The 18,399-nt window shown below is 40.8% G+C and overlaps 1 protein-coding gene across 2 annotated transcripts in view; it reads left to right on the top strand.

Annotated features, from left to right (window-relative positions):
* The first annotated feature begins 77 nt into the window (after positions 1-77).
* The window catches only part of WIF1 (WNT inhibitory factor 1), a 72,167-nt gene continuing 53,845 nt past the window's right edge, over positions 78-18,399 (top strand). Inside the window, exons 1-2 of one of the 2 annotated variants that reach the window (XM_008003908.3) lie at positions 78-890; positions 1,378-1,517. In XM_008003908.3, coding sequence (XP_008002099.1) covers positions 743-890; positions 1,378-1,517 — 288 coding nt within the window. In that variant the 5' untranslated portion in view covers positions 78-742. The remainder of the gene's footprint in view (positions 891-1,377; positions 1,518-18,399) is intronic. The other variant, XM_008003907.3, reaches the window with a different exon arrangement.

The following is an 18,399-nucleotide window of genomic DNA, read 5'->3' as shown; positions in this document are numbered from 1 at the left end:
GGATTGGCGGAGAGAGGAGTCCTGCCGGCCGAAAGGGAGAGGATGGGCAATTTGCGCCTTCAGTGAGCGCCGGAGGAGGAACAGGAGTCATCACCCTCTTCACCATCACCATCATCAGCGCTCAGTCAAGCCCAGCATTGTCTGCTCTCCCCATTTCCCTCCCCCGAAGCCTCCCTTGGCCCGAGGCGAGTGACGTCCCAGGGGTCTCTGAGTGCCCTTCTCCGGGTTCGCCAGCCCTACACGCCCACTTCGCGTGCGCTCCACTGGGCTCACCACGCTGTGAACGCTGACTCTGGGGTCCCGCGCGGCCCCGCCCCCGGGGGACCCCACAGCGCCCCCAAGTGGCGGCCGACCGGGCCTTGCAGGCACCATTCGCTCGCACCTCGCTTGCGCCAGCCCTTCCCGCTCTTCTGTTCTCGCTCTATTTGCCCCACTGACTGCCGGCCTCGCCAGCTTTGCCAGTCTTACGTCTCTGCCACCCCCACTCCCGCCCGCGCCCCACCTTCTTGCACGGCTCACGCCCGCTGGTCCCCCCCACCCCCGCCTCCCCCGTCCTGCCTGCCCCCTCCTCCTCCTGCTCTCGCAGGCTCCTTGGCACCCAGGCTGGGAAGCGACGCTCCCAGCCGTCTAAGCGGGAACAGCTCTGGCTGAGGGAGCTGCAGCGCAGCTGAGGATCTGACGGCCCCAGGTTGCGTAGGTGCGGCACAAGGAGTTCCCCCGCAGCAAGGAGGTCCTGAGCAGCATGGCCCGGAGGAGCGCCTTCGCTGCCGCCGCTCTCTGGCTCTGGAGCATCCTCCTGTGCCTGCTGGCACTGCGGGCGGAGGCCGGGCAGCCGCGGGAGGAGAGCCTGTACCTGTGGATCGATGCTCACCAGGCGAGAGTACTCATAGGTAAGGCCCCCGCGTCCAGCGCCTTCCCCTGCCTGTGTCCTCCTCTCTCCACTCTTCAAGAAGGAGGGATACCTGCATTTCGTGTGTTTTAAAACTTAATTTCCATAAAAGAGTGTTCCCACCTTTTAATTAGAGATTTACCATCTGAAAGCTTATAAACTTCTCTTTTAAGAAACCAAAGCTGATCTAGTGTTCTGATCGTGCTGTTGTTAATTTTTATAGCCCTGCGTTTTTAGATGCACCCAGCATTTGTTTGCATCGGTTAACTCCATGTCCATCCCTTTCCCTGAAAGCATGGGTCTGTTGACATCATTCTTATCATCCACGGAGGAAAATTAATCTTAGTAGCGCTGATGGTACCGAAGGCAGATGCCTTGTGAACAGAAATGACCCATACTAATTATTTAGTTTTCTTTTTGCTTGAAACTTCTGATTTAGATGATTTCAAGTCTACCTGGTTTGATTGTTGTATTATTTTAAAAACCAGGATTTGAAGAAGATATCCTGATTGTTTCAGAGGGGAAAATGGCACCTTTTACACATGATTTCAGAAAAGCGCAACAGAGAATGCCAGCTATTCCTGTCAATATCCATTCCATGAATTTTACCTGGCAAGCTGCAGGGCAGGTAAGTTCTGAGAAAATTACCCTTTAATATTTCCACTGCCTTATGGCAGGTGGAAATAGTACTGTACAGTATGTAGCCTGGCACATTTTACAGTTATTAAGAGAAATTTCTCATCTGATTGCCAAAGCAAATAAAGAATTAATTTCCATTTATTTCAAGTTGCCATATAAATTAATGATTTTCAAAAAAAAAGAGTAAGCCATGTGCCTAAGCCCACTATTCTGATAAGACTCAGTGTCCTGAGGCTGCTGGAAATATGAAGATCTCCAATACCAACATCACTGTGTTTCTGTAATCATTGACATTAAAATTTAACATACTTAAAAGACTCTTTTCCCATAGTAGTTTCTAATCATTTGTGACATTCTTTATACTTTACAACAAATTTTAAAGTCTATAAGTATTTCTGACATTGTGCACTTTTAAAAAGCCAGTATGTTGAATGTTATTCTCTGGAATATGAATGTTGCATATTTCTGGTAGAAGTTAGATCCATAAGGTGTCATGTAAGAAAGTTGTAAAATATTGCAGCCTATGTTTTCAAGTTACCATTTTAAATGCTTTCATATGGAAAAGAAAACTGCAATCTATTTTTTATGAAGAAGCATTCCTTTTATTCCTTAGCACATTAGCATCTTTTATATGTTACCTTTTGTACATTTTATGGCTTCTAATTTTAGAAAGAAAGAATAAAATGCTTATGTGAATTTAATTTCTTTTGTACAATTGGAGAATTTACTCTAGAGGACAAACGGTAAGTAATAAATTCTTTAGCTTATTAGTTGGTAAAATGTGTCTACTATGAAAATCATTATAATTATAATTAAAACCACATTTTGAGGTCTTTTTATTCTAAAGTTCCTTAAATGATTATTTTCAAGAAGAATGTGATACAGAAAACACTTTATAAAAAAATAACTATTTTGAATTGAGAAACCACTTTGTTTCCCTCTAATTACCTGTTATGGTATAGACATGACCATTTTAGCTGTCTTTTTCCCCTCAAATCTGTTCTCTTTTTCCTCTTCTTCTGAAATAGATCAAATCTAGACCCTTCAACACTTCCATTGCTATGTGGTTAAAAAAAAATTGAGGTTTTGGATTCATTGAGGTTTATAACAGGAAAGTCATCTGCTGTTAATACCCCCATTTTGCAGATAGGGTCATTGAGGTTTTTATTGCTCTATAGGGAAATTATTCCTTTTCTCCCTACAAGTCCCTCTTCATAGATACTTTATAAACAATTAAGTAATATTTCACAATATTACTGATATTGTGAAATCAGTAATAAACCAATGAATGGCCTTTCATTATCTCCTTTTCAGCTGAATCTGTTTACTTGTGGTCGACCACTCATCAGATGGTCATTAACTAAATGGCCAATTAATTCTATATTTCTGAAAAGACATTTTTTAACCTATACCTTTATGGGTTCATAAGAACTACTAAAAGGTAGCTTGAACGGCACCCCTCCAGCTGAAAGGGTTTGGTAACTGGTTAACTGTAGGAGAAGCAGAAAGTGCCAATAGCTCTCTCTCGCTCGCTCTCTCTCTCTCTCCCCCTGTCCCTCTCTCCCTCCCTCCCTCCTCTCTCTATCTCTTTCTCACTTATGTTTGTCTGCTGAAGAATAGAATTTGAAGCAAAGGCTTAAATTTCATGTTGCCTCCGCTATTGCTTAATAGTATAATGCTTGTTTGCAAATATTGGCATATTGGTGAGTACAAAATGGACTGACATGTCATACAATCTTGGGAATATGTCCTGTAGGGGATTAGGGAGGAGAGTGGAACTGGCATGAAGATGAAGTTTGTAATATTTTTTTCTCCTGCTTGAGTGTTTCTCACCTATGTGGATGATCTAATGATGCAGGACAACGTTAGCACCTCAATTAAGCTACCTTTCTCTCTCTACTCATTCGGCTTTGAATAGGTTACCACTTACTACATAAAATCTGCTTTCTGAGGAAAATGTGGGAAGGGGGAATAATCTACACAATACCAAGCAGCAAGATGCTTTAAAATATTATTTTTTTATTTTTAATATCATTTAAGTATGGCTAATTTTGCTCACTAAAGTTATGTGATCCCAGCACCATCATTTTTGAAATGCACAGAAATTCTGAAGATGGGAAAAATGATTTCAATACCAATTAAGTATTTTGAAAGACATCTATGGCTAAAGCCAAACCACATCAAAACGTTTACATGGAAAATGAAAATTTCATTTCATTATCTGATTATTTCATCCGAATGATATCAAATGTTTAGGCATTTCAGCAATACATAAACAAAACACATAGCTGATTAATGAAGTTTTAAATTTTATATTTAAGTGTTTTAGCAACATGTGGACAACATTAAAATAACTTCAGGATTGAAGACCTTATAGAAGCAGTAAGGTGTTACTTACTTCCAATAAATTATTGGTCCAGTAACGAAGGGTCTCCAACCTCTGGGCCACAGACCAGTGCTGGTCCATGGCCTGTTGGGAACTGGGCTACACAGCAGGAGGTGAGTGGCAAGCGAGTGACTGAAGCTTTGTCTGTATTGACAGATGATCCCCATCACTCGCCTTACTGACTAAGCTCCGCCTCCTGTCAGATCCGCAGCAGCATAAGATTCTCAAAGGATTGTGAACCCCATTGTGAACTGCACATGCGAGGGATCTAGGCTGCACACTCCTTGTAAGAATCTCATGCCTGATGATCTGTCACTGTCTCCCATCACCTCCAGATGGGACCGTCTAGTTGCAGGAAAACAAGCTTAGGGCTCCCACTGATTATACATGATGGTGAGTTGTATGCTTATTTTATTACATATTACAATGTAATAATAAAAAAAATAAAGTGCATGATAAATATGATGTGCTTGAAGCATCCAGAAATTATTCCTCCACCTCCTGGTCCATGGAAAAAGTGTCTTCCGCAAAACCAGCCCCTGGGGCCCAAAAGATGGGGGACCATTACAGTAACCCAAAGTGTTCTTGGGCCACTTAAAATGCATCTCATGTTCCACTTCCAACAAATGCAAATAAAAATTACAGTGAAATTCATTTCCCCACATCAACTTGGTCAGATCTTTTAGAAGTGGTTTTAGTATGTGGAGAACGGTGCATTATCATATGCTGTTGATGTGCATGTAAACCTTTTTGCAGGGCTGTTAGACTCTGATGGCAAAAGGCAGGATATAGACTTTTTGACTGGACAATTTTACACCCAGAGATTCATGCCAAGGAAATAAGCACAGACATAAATAAAAATTTAGGTCCAAGAGTGTTCCTCATCATGCTGTTTATAAAAATTAAAAAATAGATATAACTTAGGGTCCAGCAATAGTGGCAGAAGAATAAAATGAAGCAGTTATAAGGATATTCTAGACATCCATTTGGGGCCATGGGAAGATTCTCATGCAAATTAAGTAGTTTATAAAAGTGGTCCCCAACCGTTTTGGCACCAAAGTCTGGTTTCACGGAAGACAATTTTATTTTATTTTTTTATTTCTTTTTTTGAGACAGAGTCTCGCTGTGTCACCCAGGCTGGAGTGCAGTGGGGTGATCTTGGCTCACTGCAACTTCTGCCTCCCAGGTTCAAGCGATTCTCCTGCCTCAGCCTCCTGAGTAGCTGGGATTACAGGCACGTGCCACCACGCCCAGCTGATTTTTGTATTTTTAGTAGAAACGGGGTTTCACCATGTTGGCCAGGCTGGTCTCGAACTCCTGACCTTGTGATCCACCCACCTCGGCTTCCCAAAGTGCTGGAATTACAGGCGTGAGCCACCACGCCTGGCAGAAGACAATTTTTCTATGAACCGGGTAAGGGTGATGGTTTCAGGATGATTCAAGTGCATCACATTGATAGTGCACTTTATTTCTATTATTACTACATTGTAATATATAATGAAATAATTATACAACTCACCATAATGTGGGATCAGTGGGAGCCCTGAGTTGTTTTCCTGCAACTAGATGGTTCCATCTGAGGGTGATGAGAAACAGTGACAGATGATCAGGCATTAGATTCCCATAAAAGGTGCATAACCTAGATCCCTTACATGTGCAGTTCACAACAGGGTTCACAGTTCTATGGGAACCTAATGCCGCTGCCGATCTAACAGGAGGCAGAGCTCAGGAGGTAATGCAAGAGATGGGGAACAGTCACCCACTGCTCACCTCCTGCTTTGAGGCCTGGTTCCTAACAGGCCATGGACCAGCAATGATACGTGGCCCAAGGGTTGGGGACCCCTGGTCTATAATATAGTGTATTCTGTTTGATTCCATTACAAAATAAGTTGGCAGACATAGAAAAAATCATTCGATCAACATCTGATCTTCCAAGATGTAAATACCAGTTACATCTTCATCTATTATGTTTTGGTTTTTCTGCAATGAATTCATTTATAATTTTTAAAAATATTTTACATAAAATGTGTATAAAAAGTATGTGAGTTTAAAATTGTATGATATTTTGTATTATAAATAATTTATTATCTGGTATCATTTTTACACTGCTTATCACTCAACAAAATGATAATACCAATGACTCTCATGGGTCATTGTAACTATGGAGACCAAAGAATTTATTAATGCTCATCAGATTCTCATCAATTTCTTTTGAGGTCTGCCCAAATCTTTCTTGCCTGAAATCATTTTTCCTGAATTCTCCCTCTCCCTGCAATTCCCATTTTTCATGGACAACTTTGTCTTCATTTAACCTGATACTCATTTTCTGACATGCCTCTTCTCAAGGCTTTTAGATGAGAGAAGAATTTCTACTGCAAAAGCTTAGCCTTAATGGATTTTTAGTAATTAAGGGAAAATACTCTTTATCCTTGTATAAAGCTTTTCAATAGATGATATTTTTCAATGAGGCATGCTTTATTCTTTTTCTCTAAATTTGAGACAGGCAGGGGCCATGAGCAATAATTTTAGTTTTTCTAAATAAGGCACTAATTAAACATTTTATTTGGAAAATAACCCTTTCTAAGCCCAATGACTTTCAAGTAAAAATTTAATGAGAAGTTTTGTTAGACAAGTCAGAATCAAACATTAGGATACCACTGCTGATTTCCATATGAACCAATTTGGTGTAAGACCAAAATGTTTTTATTTAGGTAGGTTATATAAATAGATCTTTACTTACAAGGGTCTCATAGACTTGATCTTGATAACTATAATATGTTCTATCACCTGCATAAATATGCTAAGGTACTATGAATCTAGTACTTAGTTAACAACAGGGCATCCCTTTTGATGTTGCTTGTGTTTTGTTTTGTTTTGTTTCATTTTGTTTTAGCAGTGACAGTGGATTTATGCTGAGCCATCTGTACTAGCTTTCCAACCTCCTTGTGACCAAGGGCCTGGATTTCTAAGATGGATGGCAAGGGTTGGAGTGAAATTGGTGTCTATGGAATAGAAATTCTCTGACTGATGATAATCAACCAATATTAATTTCAAACCTACCACCTGGATTTCTAGGCAAGCTCTAGACATCTGTACCAACAGGTCCAGATCTTAAAGTGAGCTTTTTCTAGTGTATAGTGTGCAGAATTCTTATCACCACTAAAAGTCAGTGGGGTAGCTTCATTTTTCTGAATCTACAGATGTTTAAAAACAAAACTGAAGTGTTGCTGTGGATACAGGAGAAGAACAGGAGAATTTTGTCTGCTGCCCTGGGGATGTGGGAGGTCATGTATATATTGTATAATAACTGGCTTTATGGAGTTAAACTGCAGGAATGTGTTTGTTTTTATGTATAACCACTGAAAATAGAAAATATTAGATATGCTGAAGAGACAGCGTATCAAGTGAAACATTTTCCTACATGTAAGGTTTGTTACAAATGAGTTAGTGACACTAGCCTAGCTCCCTATCAATTTAAAAAAACTTCTTGAATTATTGAAAACTGTCAGAAGTAACAACAATAATAATTTAAAAATCAAATACAACAAAGGCTTAAGAACTTTGTCTGGATACTGGTATCTTTGTGAATGATTCCAGTCAGTATCATCCAAATTCAGCTTTAAAGTGAGAAAAGCACCATTGGAAAAAAGGGAAAACAGAAACAGGCCATTTATCTGACAATGGACTCACATAATTGCTAATTTTATAAAAAACAGAATCATCCTACTGATCTGTTTCTGTAATATAGTGTTTGATATGATGTAACACTGGTCTCATTACATTGGCTACAGTTTGCAGTCTCAAGTTTCCCATTGGACTGGAGTTAGAGACTTATATTAAAAGTATTTTTTCCCCTTTCTTTCTCGCTTTGACATAAACCAAAAAAATAAAAAATAGGGTAAATTTTAATTCAAGAATTCCCCCTCCATCTTCAAAGGAACTGTCAAACACCCTTAAACACTTCTTTCCAACCCTGCAGTTATGGTAACACTTATTATTACGGAACTCCCTTAATGTGTACTGTCTACATTTTTTCCTAATAGAGTTATGATTGTTTTGGTAGTTACGACCCAAGTGGTTTCATACCTTTGCACTCCTGGGGTTTGCCATCATACCTTAGTAGTGGTTTTATGTCACCAAATGGAGGAAATGCCTCATTTTCTGACCCCTGTTCCATGGTTTCAAAGTGGGAATGTGAATATGTTTACATACTGTGGGCATGATTTTTTTTTCAGGAGGTACTCATATCAAAAGCACAACTTTAAACCTTTAATGTTTAGATTCTGCTATGCTGTGGTATTTTGCATTGTGGTGTTGTAGACATGCCACTAGGGATCAAAGAGTAATTCTGCAGAAAGCCCATTTCATTTAGCAAAGCAGGCATGTGCCAGCCATCTGTTGTATCTGCTGATAGAAAACAGCAGAAGTTTCTCAAACTTTTGCCAGAAGGAAAAAAGGCCTTTATTGCTTAGAGGAGATGAGTTACAAGGTACCTTGTAAGCCACATCTGGTTCGATGGCAATTTACATGGCATATATGTAAACTCTGCTATGTCTTCCTTTCACGGTGGTGTAAAAACATGTAAACAAACCCTCCACTGGCACCCTCCCTATTTATTCCTGATTCTAAATGGCTTGCACAAATAAAATCTTTGAAATTGTTGTGGTGAAGCAGAAAGGTATGATATCCAATAAAGCATTTTGTTTTGGATCCAACTGATTTAACTTAATTGTCCCTGATGAATAAGATGGGTGTGGTTAGGGAAAAACTTTGAGGACTGAGTTCAGCGAAAATATCCCTTATCCTGTTGCCGGACCTCTGGAGGAGGCCTTGTCAGTTCAGGCCTTCTTTTACTGCAGTGATTTAGCCAGTTCCGTAAAGTTACATGTGAGTAACTTGCTTACATTCCTATAGAACCTTGGTGGATGGCAAGTTGTTCTCCCGTGCAGCCTTTCTTTCCGACTCAAGCACTTAATCAACAAATACAGAGCTGGGTGCAGAGCATACAAAGAGAAATAAACCCAGTACCTGCCCTCTAGGAGCTTGTACTCTAGAAAACAAATATTAATCTCACTCATCCAAATGAGGTTAGGAAGTACAGGATTGGCTGGGTGGCCAAAGGAAGCCACTCTTCTTCCTGCCAGGGGAAGGAAGGGAGCCGGGGCCACTTCACTGAGCTCACTGAGCAGGTGATGTTTGAATTAATCCCAAAGGATGAGTCCCATCAACAAGGGAGGAAAATGCCTTCCCAGGGGAGATCTCAGGCTGTCCTAATGCTTAGAGGTCTTAGAGGGGAAAACATATTCTAGGTGATCCTAAGGGGCTTTGTATCTCATCTGAAAAGTAATGGAAGCCCAGTGAAGGGAGGTCAGGGCCAAATAATGGAGAGAGAGTCTCGGGGAAGAGAAGTAGAAGATAGAAACAACTCAGGGAAGTTTCTCTCTTCTTGGCTATGGATAGAGTAGACTCAACATCTTGCAAATTTGTATTGAGTAAATTGTTGAGTATGTGTTGGGTCAGCAACAGTTTTTCCACAACCCTCATTTAGCTCTTCTTTCTTAATAAACTTTCAAAGGAGTTGCAATGATTAGTCTCAGCTCTCAGCTGCAGGATGGGGTGTGTGTGTGTGTGATTAGAGCTGGAACTATAAAAAAATTCTTTTTGTGTGTACATAGAACTAAGAATAATTTCATTTTTTAATGGAGTCTAGAACTTTGAACATAACATAAAAGGGAGCTTAAATAAGGAAAATAATATGTTAATTGGAAAAAGAATTGACTTAGCATCTATTCTCAACTTCTACACTACCTTTTTAAGTACCAGGAAAAGTACAAGAGAAGTATAGAAATTAAAGTTGGCAAGTGATCCTTAAGTTTACAAAATGAGAAGCTGAACACTGGAAACGGATTTATTTAAAATAAACCTGCATCTTCAAATATTTGATTTCCTTTTAAAACTTACTATTAGCACAAACTCTAAAGTCACAGGACAATTACTGTCCTTCCCTGTTTTTCTCAGCTAGACATATGGATGTCTGTCCTTCTGAACTGTACATTTTATCTTCTTTTTGGATTTTTTAGATGAATGTGATGAAAGAATCTTGGAAATTGTTAGGCATCTTTTGAAACCCATTCACCTGAATAAAATCTCACAGGGCAACTGTGTGTTGTAGGTCTGGGACAAAGGGACAGTGGCAGGAGGGTAAGTTCCTAAGCTGGCAGCATGAGAAAGGAGATGAATGTAGTTTGCTTAGCTGCCCTGGGCCAGAACACAAATCATGCCCTGGGGGTAAAACATGATTAAGAACCAGTTCTCTGCTCTTGAGAAAATTAGAAGCTAACTGGAGAGACAGATATATAAGCATATCCTCTTAACGATTCCTGCAAAGTGATGTTGTGGAAGTACTGAAGTACTCCCAGGGGATGATGTGGGCATAGAGGAGAAGTAACTCCAGAGCTGAGTCTCACTATTGAGTTAGCCAAGCAAAAATGTGGAAGAGGGGATGGTTTTTAGGGAAAGGAAACAGCTTGAGGCAAGGCATAGAGACCAGAAATAGAGTTTTCTGGGGGAACTGGTACTTTGGTGTGGTTGGAGTGTCCAGTACAAGGTAGGAAGTGGAGAGGTAATCAGGGCTTTCTTCTAGAGGGGTTTGTCCATCATGTGAAGGCATCTGGGACTTTAGTCTATAAACAGTGGCAGGTCAGATAATGAAAAATTAGAAAGCAGCAGAAAGTGGGGTTGGAGATACATGTTTAGATTATCCTGTCACAGAGTGGAGGGTAGTTTTGAGGGTAGCTCAACCGTAAGGAGAGAAATCTGGGATTGAGAGGAGATCAGGGTTGAAGAGGAGGAAAAAACAGGTTGGAGAAATATTTAGAAGATAAAAATCTGAAAATCTTGGTGCCAGGAATAAGGAGTGCCTCATTTCCTCTGCTCTGGTTCACTAACTTGGCAATAGCCCTGTTAGCTATCCTGTCTCCCAACCCCAAGCTCACCTTTCCTGCCTCAGGGCCTTTGCACGTGAAGTTTCCTCTGCCTAGAATGCACTCCCTTCAGATTTCTGCAGGGCTTGCTCCCTGGCTTCCCCTATGTCTCTGATTAAATGTCACTCCTCTGAGAGGCTTCCCCTGACTCCCCTCTCTAATAAAACAGCCACCATTCCTTCCATCACTCTGAGTCTCCTACTCTGCTGTATATTTCTTCATGGCTCTTGGAATAATGGTAATACTTGATTATAATAGGTTTTAATTGATTAACTCATCCATTCAATGTAAGGACAAGGGCTTGGTCCTGTTCATCATATATCTCCAGGTCCTGGAACAGCTCCTGGCACATAGTAGGCAGCTGATAATTATTTGTTGACTGAACGAATAAGCGAGGTAGGTCTCATTATGATTCCCATTGGACAGATAAGGCAACTGAGGCACAGAGGACCAGGGTCACACAACTAGTAAGTGTCAGAGCTGGGATTTAAACCTGGGCAGCCAGGATCCATAGCCCTTGCTCTGACAAGTGCGAAATAGATGTATGAACACAGAGCTCTAGGAGCACAGAGGGGGATGCACCTAGTTTGGACTGGGGGAGTAGAGGAAGGCTTCACCAAGGAGATATGTAACAGTGGAACTGGAGCTCAAAGGATGTTCGTGACGTTGTTTAATGAGCTGAGATGGGAGGAAGGCACAGGGAGAAAGGCTATCACAAGCAGGGGCAACAGAGTTGTGAAAGTGCATTCTGGGAAATGTTAATGAGGCTGGGACTTGGTGTGTGGAAGGGATAACATTGGGTGCTGGGGGCAGGGGAGAGATGATGACATGAGGCTGGACATGTGGTCAGGGCCAGATGGGGAAACACTGTGGAAAGGTCACTTAACCCATTTGGGCCCCAACACTTTTATGTATAAGAAAAGCAATTTGGATTATCTCTAAACTTTCAAATTCTAAAATGTTATGATTCTATCTCTGAACTAAAACATCTGCAGTCATTTAACATTAATAGTAATATATTTCTACAAATGCACGATCTATCTCCAGATTTTCAGAAATCAAAGCATAAAGATTATCTTCTCCAAAATTGTATTGTTTGTTTCCAAATTTTAAAAGATTCACCTCTGAATACCCTTTGTGCATCCTATTACTGTCATTAGTTACATGGTATATACTCTGGGCCAGGCACTCTTCTGAGTGCTTTACAGATCACCTCTCAGTGAATCTTCATAGTAACCTGAGACAAGGCATTTCTTATTATCCCCAATTTGTAGACCAGGAAACAAGAGAAGAAGGAAATTAAGTTACTTGCCCAAGATCACATAGGTAAGAACACTTACCTATTTATATACACTACATATTTATATACTTCAGAGACTTTCCTCAGATCTGCTCTGACAACTTTTGGAATATCTTCTCATTCCAAAAAACAACAATTCAAAGAACATTTTTCAGTGCTTACTGTATCCTTGGTCCTAAGAATACAAGTTTTAACTGATCTAACTGGCTTCAGGAAGTCACCAGCTGGGGAGAAGACTGTGGCATCATTAAGGCAATCATAGTAACTGTGATATTATGTATGTATATGGGAACCCAACCAAAGGGGCAAGTGGGAGCTGAAATCCAGCCCACACCTCACTTCTCAAGTTTGGATACAGAGCTGCCTCTGTCCAGAGGGGAAACTTCCACCTAATTTGTAGAGACTTCATATAGGTCATAATGCCCTAAGAAAGATGCTATGGGAGTATAAAGCTGAGGATTTTGCTCCTGATCTGGTAAATTTGCAATTACTTACCTGCTGGAGAAGACATCACCAAGGAGGTAATAGCAGACCTGAGTCGTGAAAGATGTTTAGTAGGCAGAGTGGCCAAGGCAGGTGGGGTTGAGGTGAGCACTTTAAGTATAATGAATAACCCATAGGGAAGTACATATAACTGAGAATCATTGGTGTAATTGGAAAATGACAATTATTTAGAACAGTAGGTTTTATGGAACAGAACTGAGGAATATGGGTCTAAGAAATAAGTTTGGGAAACATTATGGCAACTTAGGTATGCCACAGTTGACTTTGTCTTATAGATAATCAGAGTCATTGAATGCTTAAAAGTAGATTATAATGTTGTATCTGAATTCACAGAATTAGCTGGTCTTTGCAAGGGAAAAAGTAAGAGTAAATGAAACAGAGTTACTACAGGAGCAATAGAAGGGACAAGTTAGCACTTCAGAGTATAAATGTAAGGTAGGACTCTCTAAATGTAAGCCTATTGACTGGTAAAGTCCAGGGATATTCAACAGTTCTGTCTATGAGTGGTGACTTTGGGGACAGATGGAGGTAGATGATGGGATGCTTGACTAAGGACAAGGAGCCAGTTAGGAAATTATCTGAGATACCATGAAAGGTGAGGAGCACCTGAACCAAGGCAGGCAGTGGAGAGGGAGGGAAAGTGTAATCAACAGGACTTATTGAGCATGGGTGTTAATGGAAATGAGGGAATAGAGGATGACTCTGAGACTGTTGCATGGATAATGATGTCGTAACTAAGAAATCAATTACTACAGCAAGGGCAGAACAGTTTGGGCTGCAAACACACGGGGATCCATTTGGAAATTCCTGGATACATATTTCCTACTGAACATTCAGATTGCAAAGTGTAGTAGACAATTGAAAAAAAATTGACTCTGAAGCTAAGACATGAAGTGGAGAATAGAAACATTGATTTTGAAGAGTGAATCCTCCTTCTCCTTCTCATCCTCCCTATCACCCTTCCTTCTTTTGACCTCCACTCAGTAAATATTTATTCAGGTCCTATCTAATACCAAAGCTTAGGTTGAACACGAACAAGACTAATGTAAATTGGATATGATGCTTGCCCTCAAAGGGATCACAATCTAACGTGGAAACAGATATAACCCATCTAACAATACAATATTAAATGCATTATAATTGCAGTATGAACAAGGTGCAATGAAAGTACTGAGAAAGGAGCGTTAACTCAGCTGGGGGAGGAGTGCATTATCTGCATAGGCTTCCTGGTGTTCTTCAGAGCATACCCTGAGACTGTCAAACTAAGATACTAACAAGTGGAACAACTTTTGCTCTGCTTAACTTCATGGCTTTTATGTACTTGAGATAATTGGGCCTAATATAGTCTGTCTTCCACTTGCCATTAATTCTTTGGAGATGAACATGACAAATGTCACTATACCACCAGGTGACAGAGCAAGTCAGCTCTTCCACGTGAAACATCTGGAACAACCCTTGAGGAAACTTGTTTGTGGGAGCTGAAGACAGGCCCAAATAAACGTATGTTTTAGGGCTTATTAGGATGCCTTGTTTCCAGGGGCTATTTCAGTATCAATAATGGATGCACCACTGGGAGAATTCACATCTGAAGCCAAGTCCAGGTAGGAAATATCCTACTTTATTTTTTTATTTTTTATTTTTTAGATGGAGTCTCGCTCTGTTGCCCAAGCTGGGATGAAACGGCGCTGTCTCAGCTCACTGCAACCTCTGTCTCCTGGGTTCAAGCGATTCTCTCACCTCAGCCTCCTGAGTAGCTGGGTTTACAGGAGCCACCATGCCCGGCTAATTTTTGTATTTTTAGTAGAGACAGGGTTTCAGCATGTTGACCAGGCTGGTCTTGAACTCCTGACCTCAGTAATTAGTCCACCTTGGCCTCCCAAAGTGCTGGGATTATAGGCATGAGCCACTGTGCCAGGCCAGGACATCTGCTACTTTAGACAATAACCAGATGGATCCCAATAGACATGTAGAATTACTTTGATTCCTGCATGTTTGAAGCACGTTAAAGCAGTCAATATTTTTATTCACAGTTAGAACTCAATTAGGATTTGAGGTTGTATTTATATTGCTGTCACTTACAGTAGTAACCAGCAGATGGCAATGTAAAAGTTACTTCTTTATGGAATTTTTCATCTCAACATTTTTTTTTTAAGCCTGCAGGTGCTCTCTGTGTAACAGAAGCCCATTTGTGATCTTTATCTCACTCATTTCAATAGACCATTACTATATTCAGTAGGTTGGAAAATAAAGTTTCCCAAATTTATTGCCACTGATACACTTAAAACTCATCAAAAGTTAGAACTTACCCTCATTAAAAATGTGAATGATTCATTACATACCGATTACATATTCTTTTTCTTTTAAGTAATTGCTCAAATTTAGGCAGAAATCAAGTTTTGAGTTATCTCTCCATGTTCATCCAATTTCTTCTTTCCCTTCTCTGGCTGTATCTTTAGAAGACATAGAAGAGCAGAGTTGGAAGAGATTCCAGAGCTCATCCAACTCAGTGAGCTCAATCTTTCTCCAAAGTATCAATGAATTGTGGTCTCTCAGCCTCTGGTTGAACATGCCCAGTGGCAGGGAGCTCATTAAGGTAGGCTTTAAAAAATATTTTTGGGATGGGCGCAATGGCTCATGCCTATAATCCCAACACTTTGGGAGGCTGAGGCAGGTGGATCACCTGAGGTCAAGAGTTCAAGACCAGCCTGGACAACATGGTGAAACCCCATCTCTACTAAAAATACAAAAATAAGCCAGGCGTGGTAGTGAGCACCTGTAATCCCAGCTACTTGGGAGACTGAGGCAGGATAATCACATGAAACTGGGGGGCAGAGGTTGCAATGAGCCGAGGCACATCACTGCATTCCAGCCTGGGTAACAAGAGTGAAACTCCATCTCAAAAAAAAAAAACAAAAAACTATATATATATATGTGTGTGTGTTAAATCACATGAGTTAAATATATATATGTTAAATCACATGAGTTAACTAATCATGAGTTATATAATCATATATGTGTGTATATATGTATGATTCTGTTAATCATAGAAAGTTGTTTTTATAATGAGTCCAAATCTGTCTTCCCAGTATAGCTTGAATATCCCTGGACTCTACCAGTCTGTGGGCTTACTTTTGGAGATTCCTACCTTGCATTTGTACTCTGAAATGCTGACCTGTCCTTATTGCTCATGTAGGGGTTCTGTTTCATTTACTCATACTTTTTCCCTTGCAAAGACCAGCTAATTCTGTGAGTCCTTGGAAGAGTTCCACACACGCCATCCTGAATGGAGATATCCTGACCCATAGTGCACTGCTGAGAAGTCTGCTTCTCAGATCTGAGTGCAATCTGTCCATGCTTCTTAAGCTGTAAACACGGAGGGGTCAAGCTGGCCTGTATTCTCTACAGGACTTATGGCCTCAGAACAGCCTGGTGTCCTGTGCAGAAATGGAGAAGAGTCTACCCCTTTCCCTCATTTGGCATTGAAGTTTGTCACTTGTTACCTAAAGCAGTGCAATGGTTTAGGTGTAGTTTCTCCCTGCAAAAACTCCTCTTGAGGTTTAATTGCCAGTGTGGTGGTGTTGGGAGGTGGGGCCCAGTGGGAGGTGTTTGGGTCATGGGGGCAGATCCCTCATGAATCTATTGGTACCAGCGCCACAGTAGTGGGTGAGTGCTTGCTCTTGTGAGACTGGATTAGTCTCCATGAAAGTGGGTTCTTAGAAAGTGGGTCAAGCGTTCTCAGCTACACCCTGGTGCACTAGTCCAAGCCCCCACAAAATCCCTCATTTCCCTTAGTCGGCACCCACCCGCTTGCTTTCTGCTTCTCCGCCATGTTGTGACACAACACAAGGCCTTCACCAGAAGTCAAGCAGATGCTAGTGCCATGCTCTTGGACTTTCCAGCTACCACAATCAAGAGCTAAATAAACTCTTTTAAAATTACCCAGCCTATTCTGTTATAGCAACACAAAACAGACTAATACAGGCAACATGGCTTAATACCCTGATCCCAGTGAAATACACCAATGTTAATTTCCTTCAGCCCATGTCCCCATAGAAATCAGGCCTGGTCCTTAGGGCCAGGCCTTAGAATCTTTTAGTACAAATGTGTACCTCTAACTTCCTTCCCCCTTATTTCCTAGGCAACTGCATAAACAAACTCCCCATTAGTGGGTCCTTGGCATCTCATGCATGCCAGTGGGTGCCACAGACTACCAGAGACACAGCTGAACCCAAAATCCCAATTGGACCTCTACTTCTATTATCCTGGTCACATCAGTAATTCCTGGTCTTGGTCCTCTCCTTGTCCTCTGGAGTCACTGGAGTATGTTTTAACCCCTTTCTTATTTGAAATCAGACCATAGGCATTTGAGACCACTCCCATCTCCTTTAAATAATCTTTTCTTTATGATAAACACCCCCAATTTCTTCAGCTACTTCATATATTCAGCTTTGCGTTTCTTAAGCCCTGACTCCTAAATACTTATCAAAAGTATAAAATTGTCACAGATGGACTTTACTGGTCTTTTACTCTTTATGCTCTAAGGAGAAAAGAGTTGATCACTAGAATTAGAAATTTACTTACTTACAGAATGTTAAAATCATATTTTGGTCTGTAAACCTTGTATTATGAACCAAACAAGAAGAAGGGGTGGTGGGGTGGAAGAAGGAGGAGTAGCAGAAGAAAATAGAGCAAAATGGTTAATGCTTATTAAGTATTGCTCATGTGCCAGTCATTGTGCTTATTACTTTTTATCATTATCTAATTTAATTCTCACAGCCCTATGAGATAAGCACTACTGATATTCTCATTTTACAAAAATGGCAACTTGATCACAAAAAGGTTAAATAACTTGCCTGAGGTCACACAGCTAGTAGGCAGTAGAGCCAAGGTGTACACTCAGGTAGCCTGACTGCAGAATCCATGATGAATTGCAATTTGAGCTCTTTGAAATCAGGATATTTCCGAATCTTCATCTGTATTATTTAGACATTTTGTTGCATACATATGAAGGGTATCCTGCTGTGTGCTGTGGAGGGTGAGTTTAAATAAAGACCCTGACCAAGAAGAGTTTATACTTTTAGAGGAAGTTAAAATAGAGTGACTTTAATAAATATTGGTTGCACTTGCTTGAAATTGTCTTTTTTAATAGGTCAAAATGCTTGAATTGTATGTGATTTAACCTAATAATAAGAACCGGCATATATTGGACATTTACTGTCTGCCAGCTACTCTTCTAAGGTAATTTACATGGATTATCTCATTTATCACTGGGACCAGTTCTATGAGCTAAAGGCACTCATTTTTTTGGTGGTGGGGTGGAGTCTTGCTGTGTCACCCAGGCTGGATTACAGTAGCATGAACATGGCTTACTGCAGCCTCAACCTCCTGGGCTCAAGCGATCCTTCCACCTCAGCCTCCCAGGTAGCTGGGACTACAGGCATGCACCACCGTGCCCGGTTTTAAAAAAATTTTGTGTAGAGACAGGGTGTCACCAAGTCACCTGGGCTTGAAGCTACTATTTTTATTTCCGTTAAACACATGAGAAGTTAGAGCCACAAGGAAATTAAGCAACTTTCCCAAGGTCACGCCTTAGTCACCTGCAGAGCCTGGGTTTGAACTCTAGCACTCAAATGCCAAGATACATGTACATACGTGTATATTATTTTACCTCTGTATTACACAAGGGTAGGCCTACCTG

This window comes from Chlorocebus sabaeus, chromosome 11, assembly GCF_047675955.1.
Source record: "Chlorocebus sabaeus isolate Y175 chromosome 11, mChlSab1.0.hap1, whole genome shotgun sequence".
In the NCBI taxonomy this organism is placed as follows: domain Eukaryota; kingdom Metazoa; phylum Chordata; class Mammalia; order Primates; family Cercopithecidae; genus Chlorocebus; species Chlorocebus sabaeus.
Note: the sequence above shows the minus strand (reverse complement) of the source record. Positions and strands in the feature narration are given on the sequence as shown.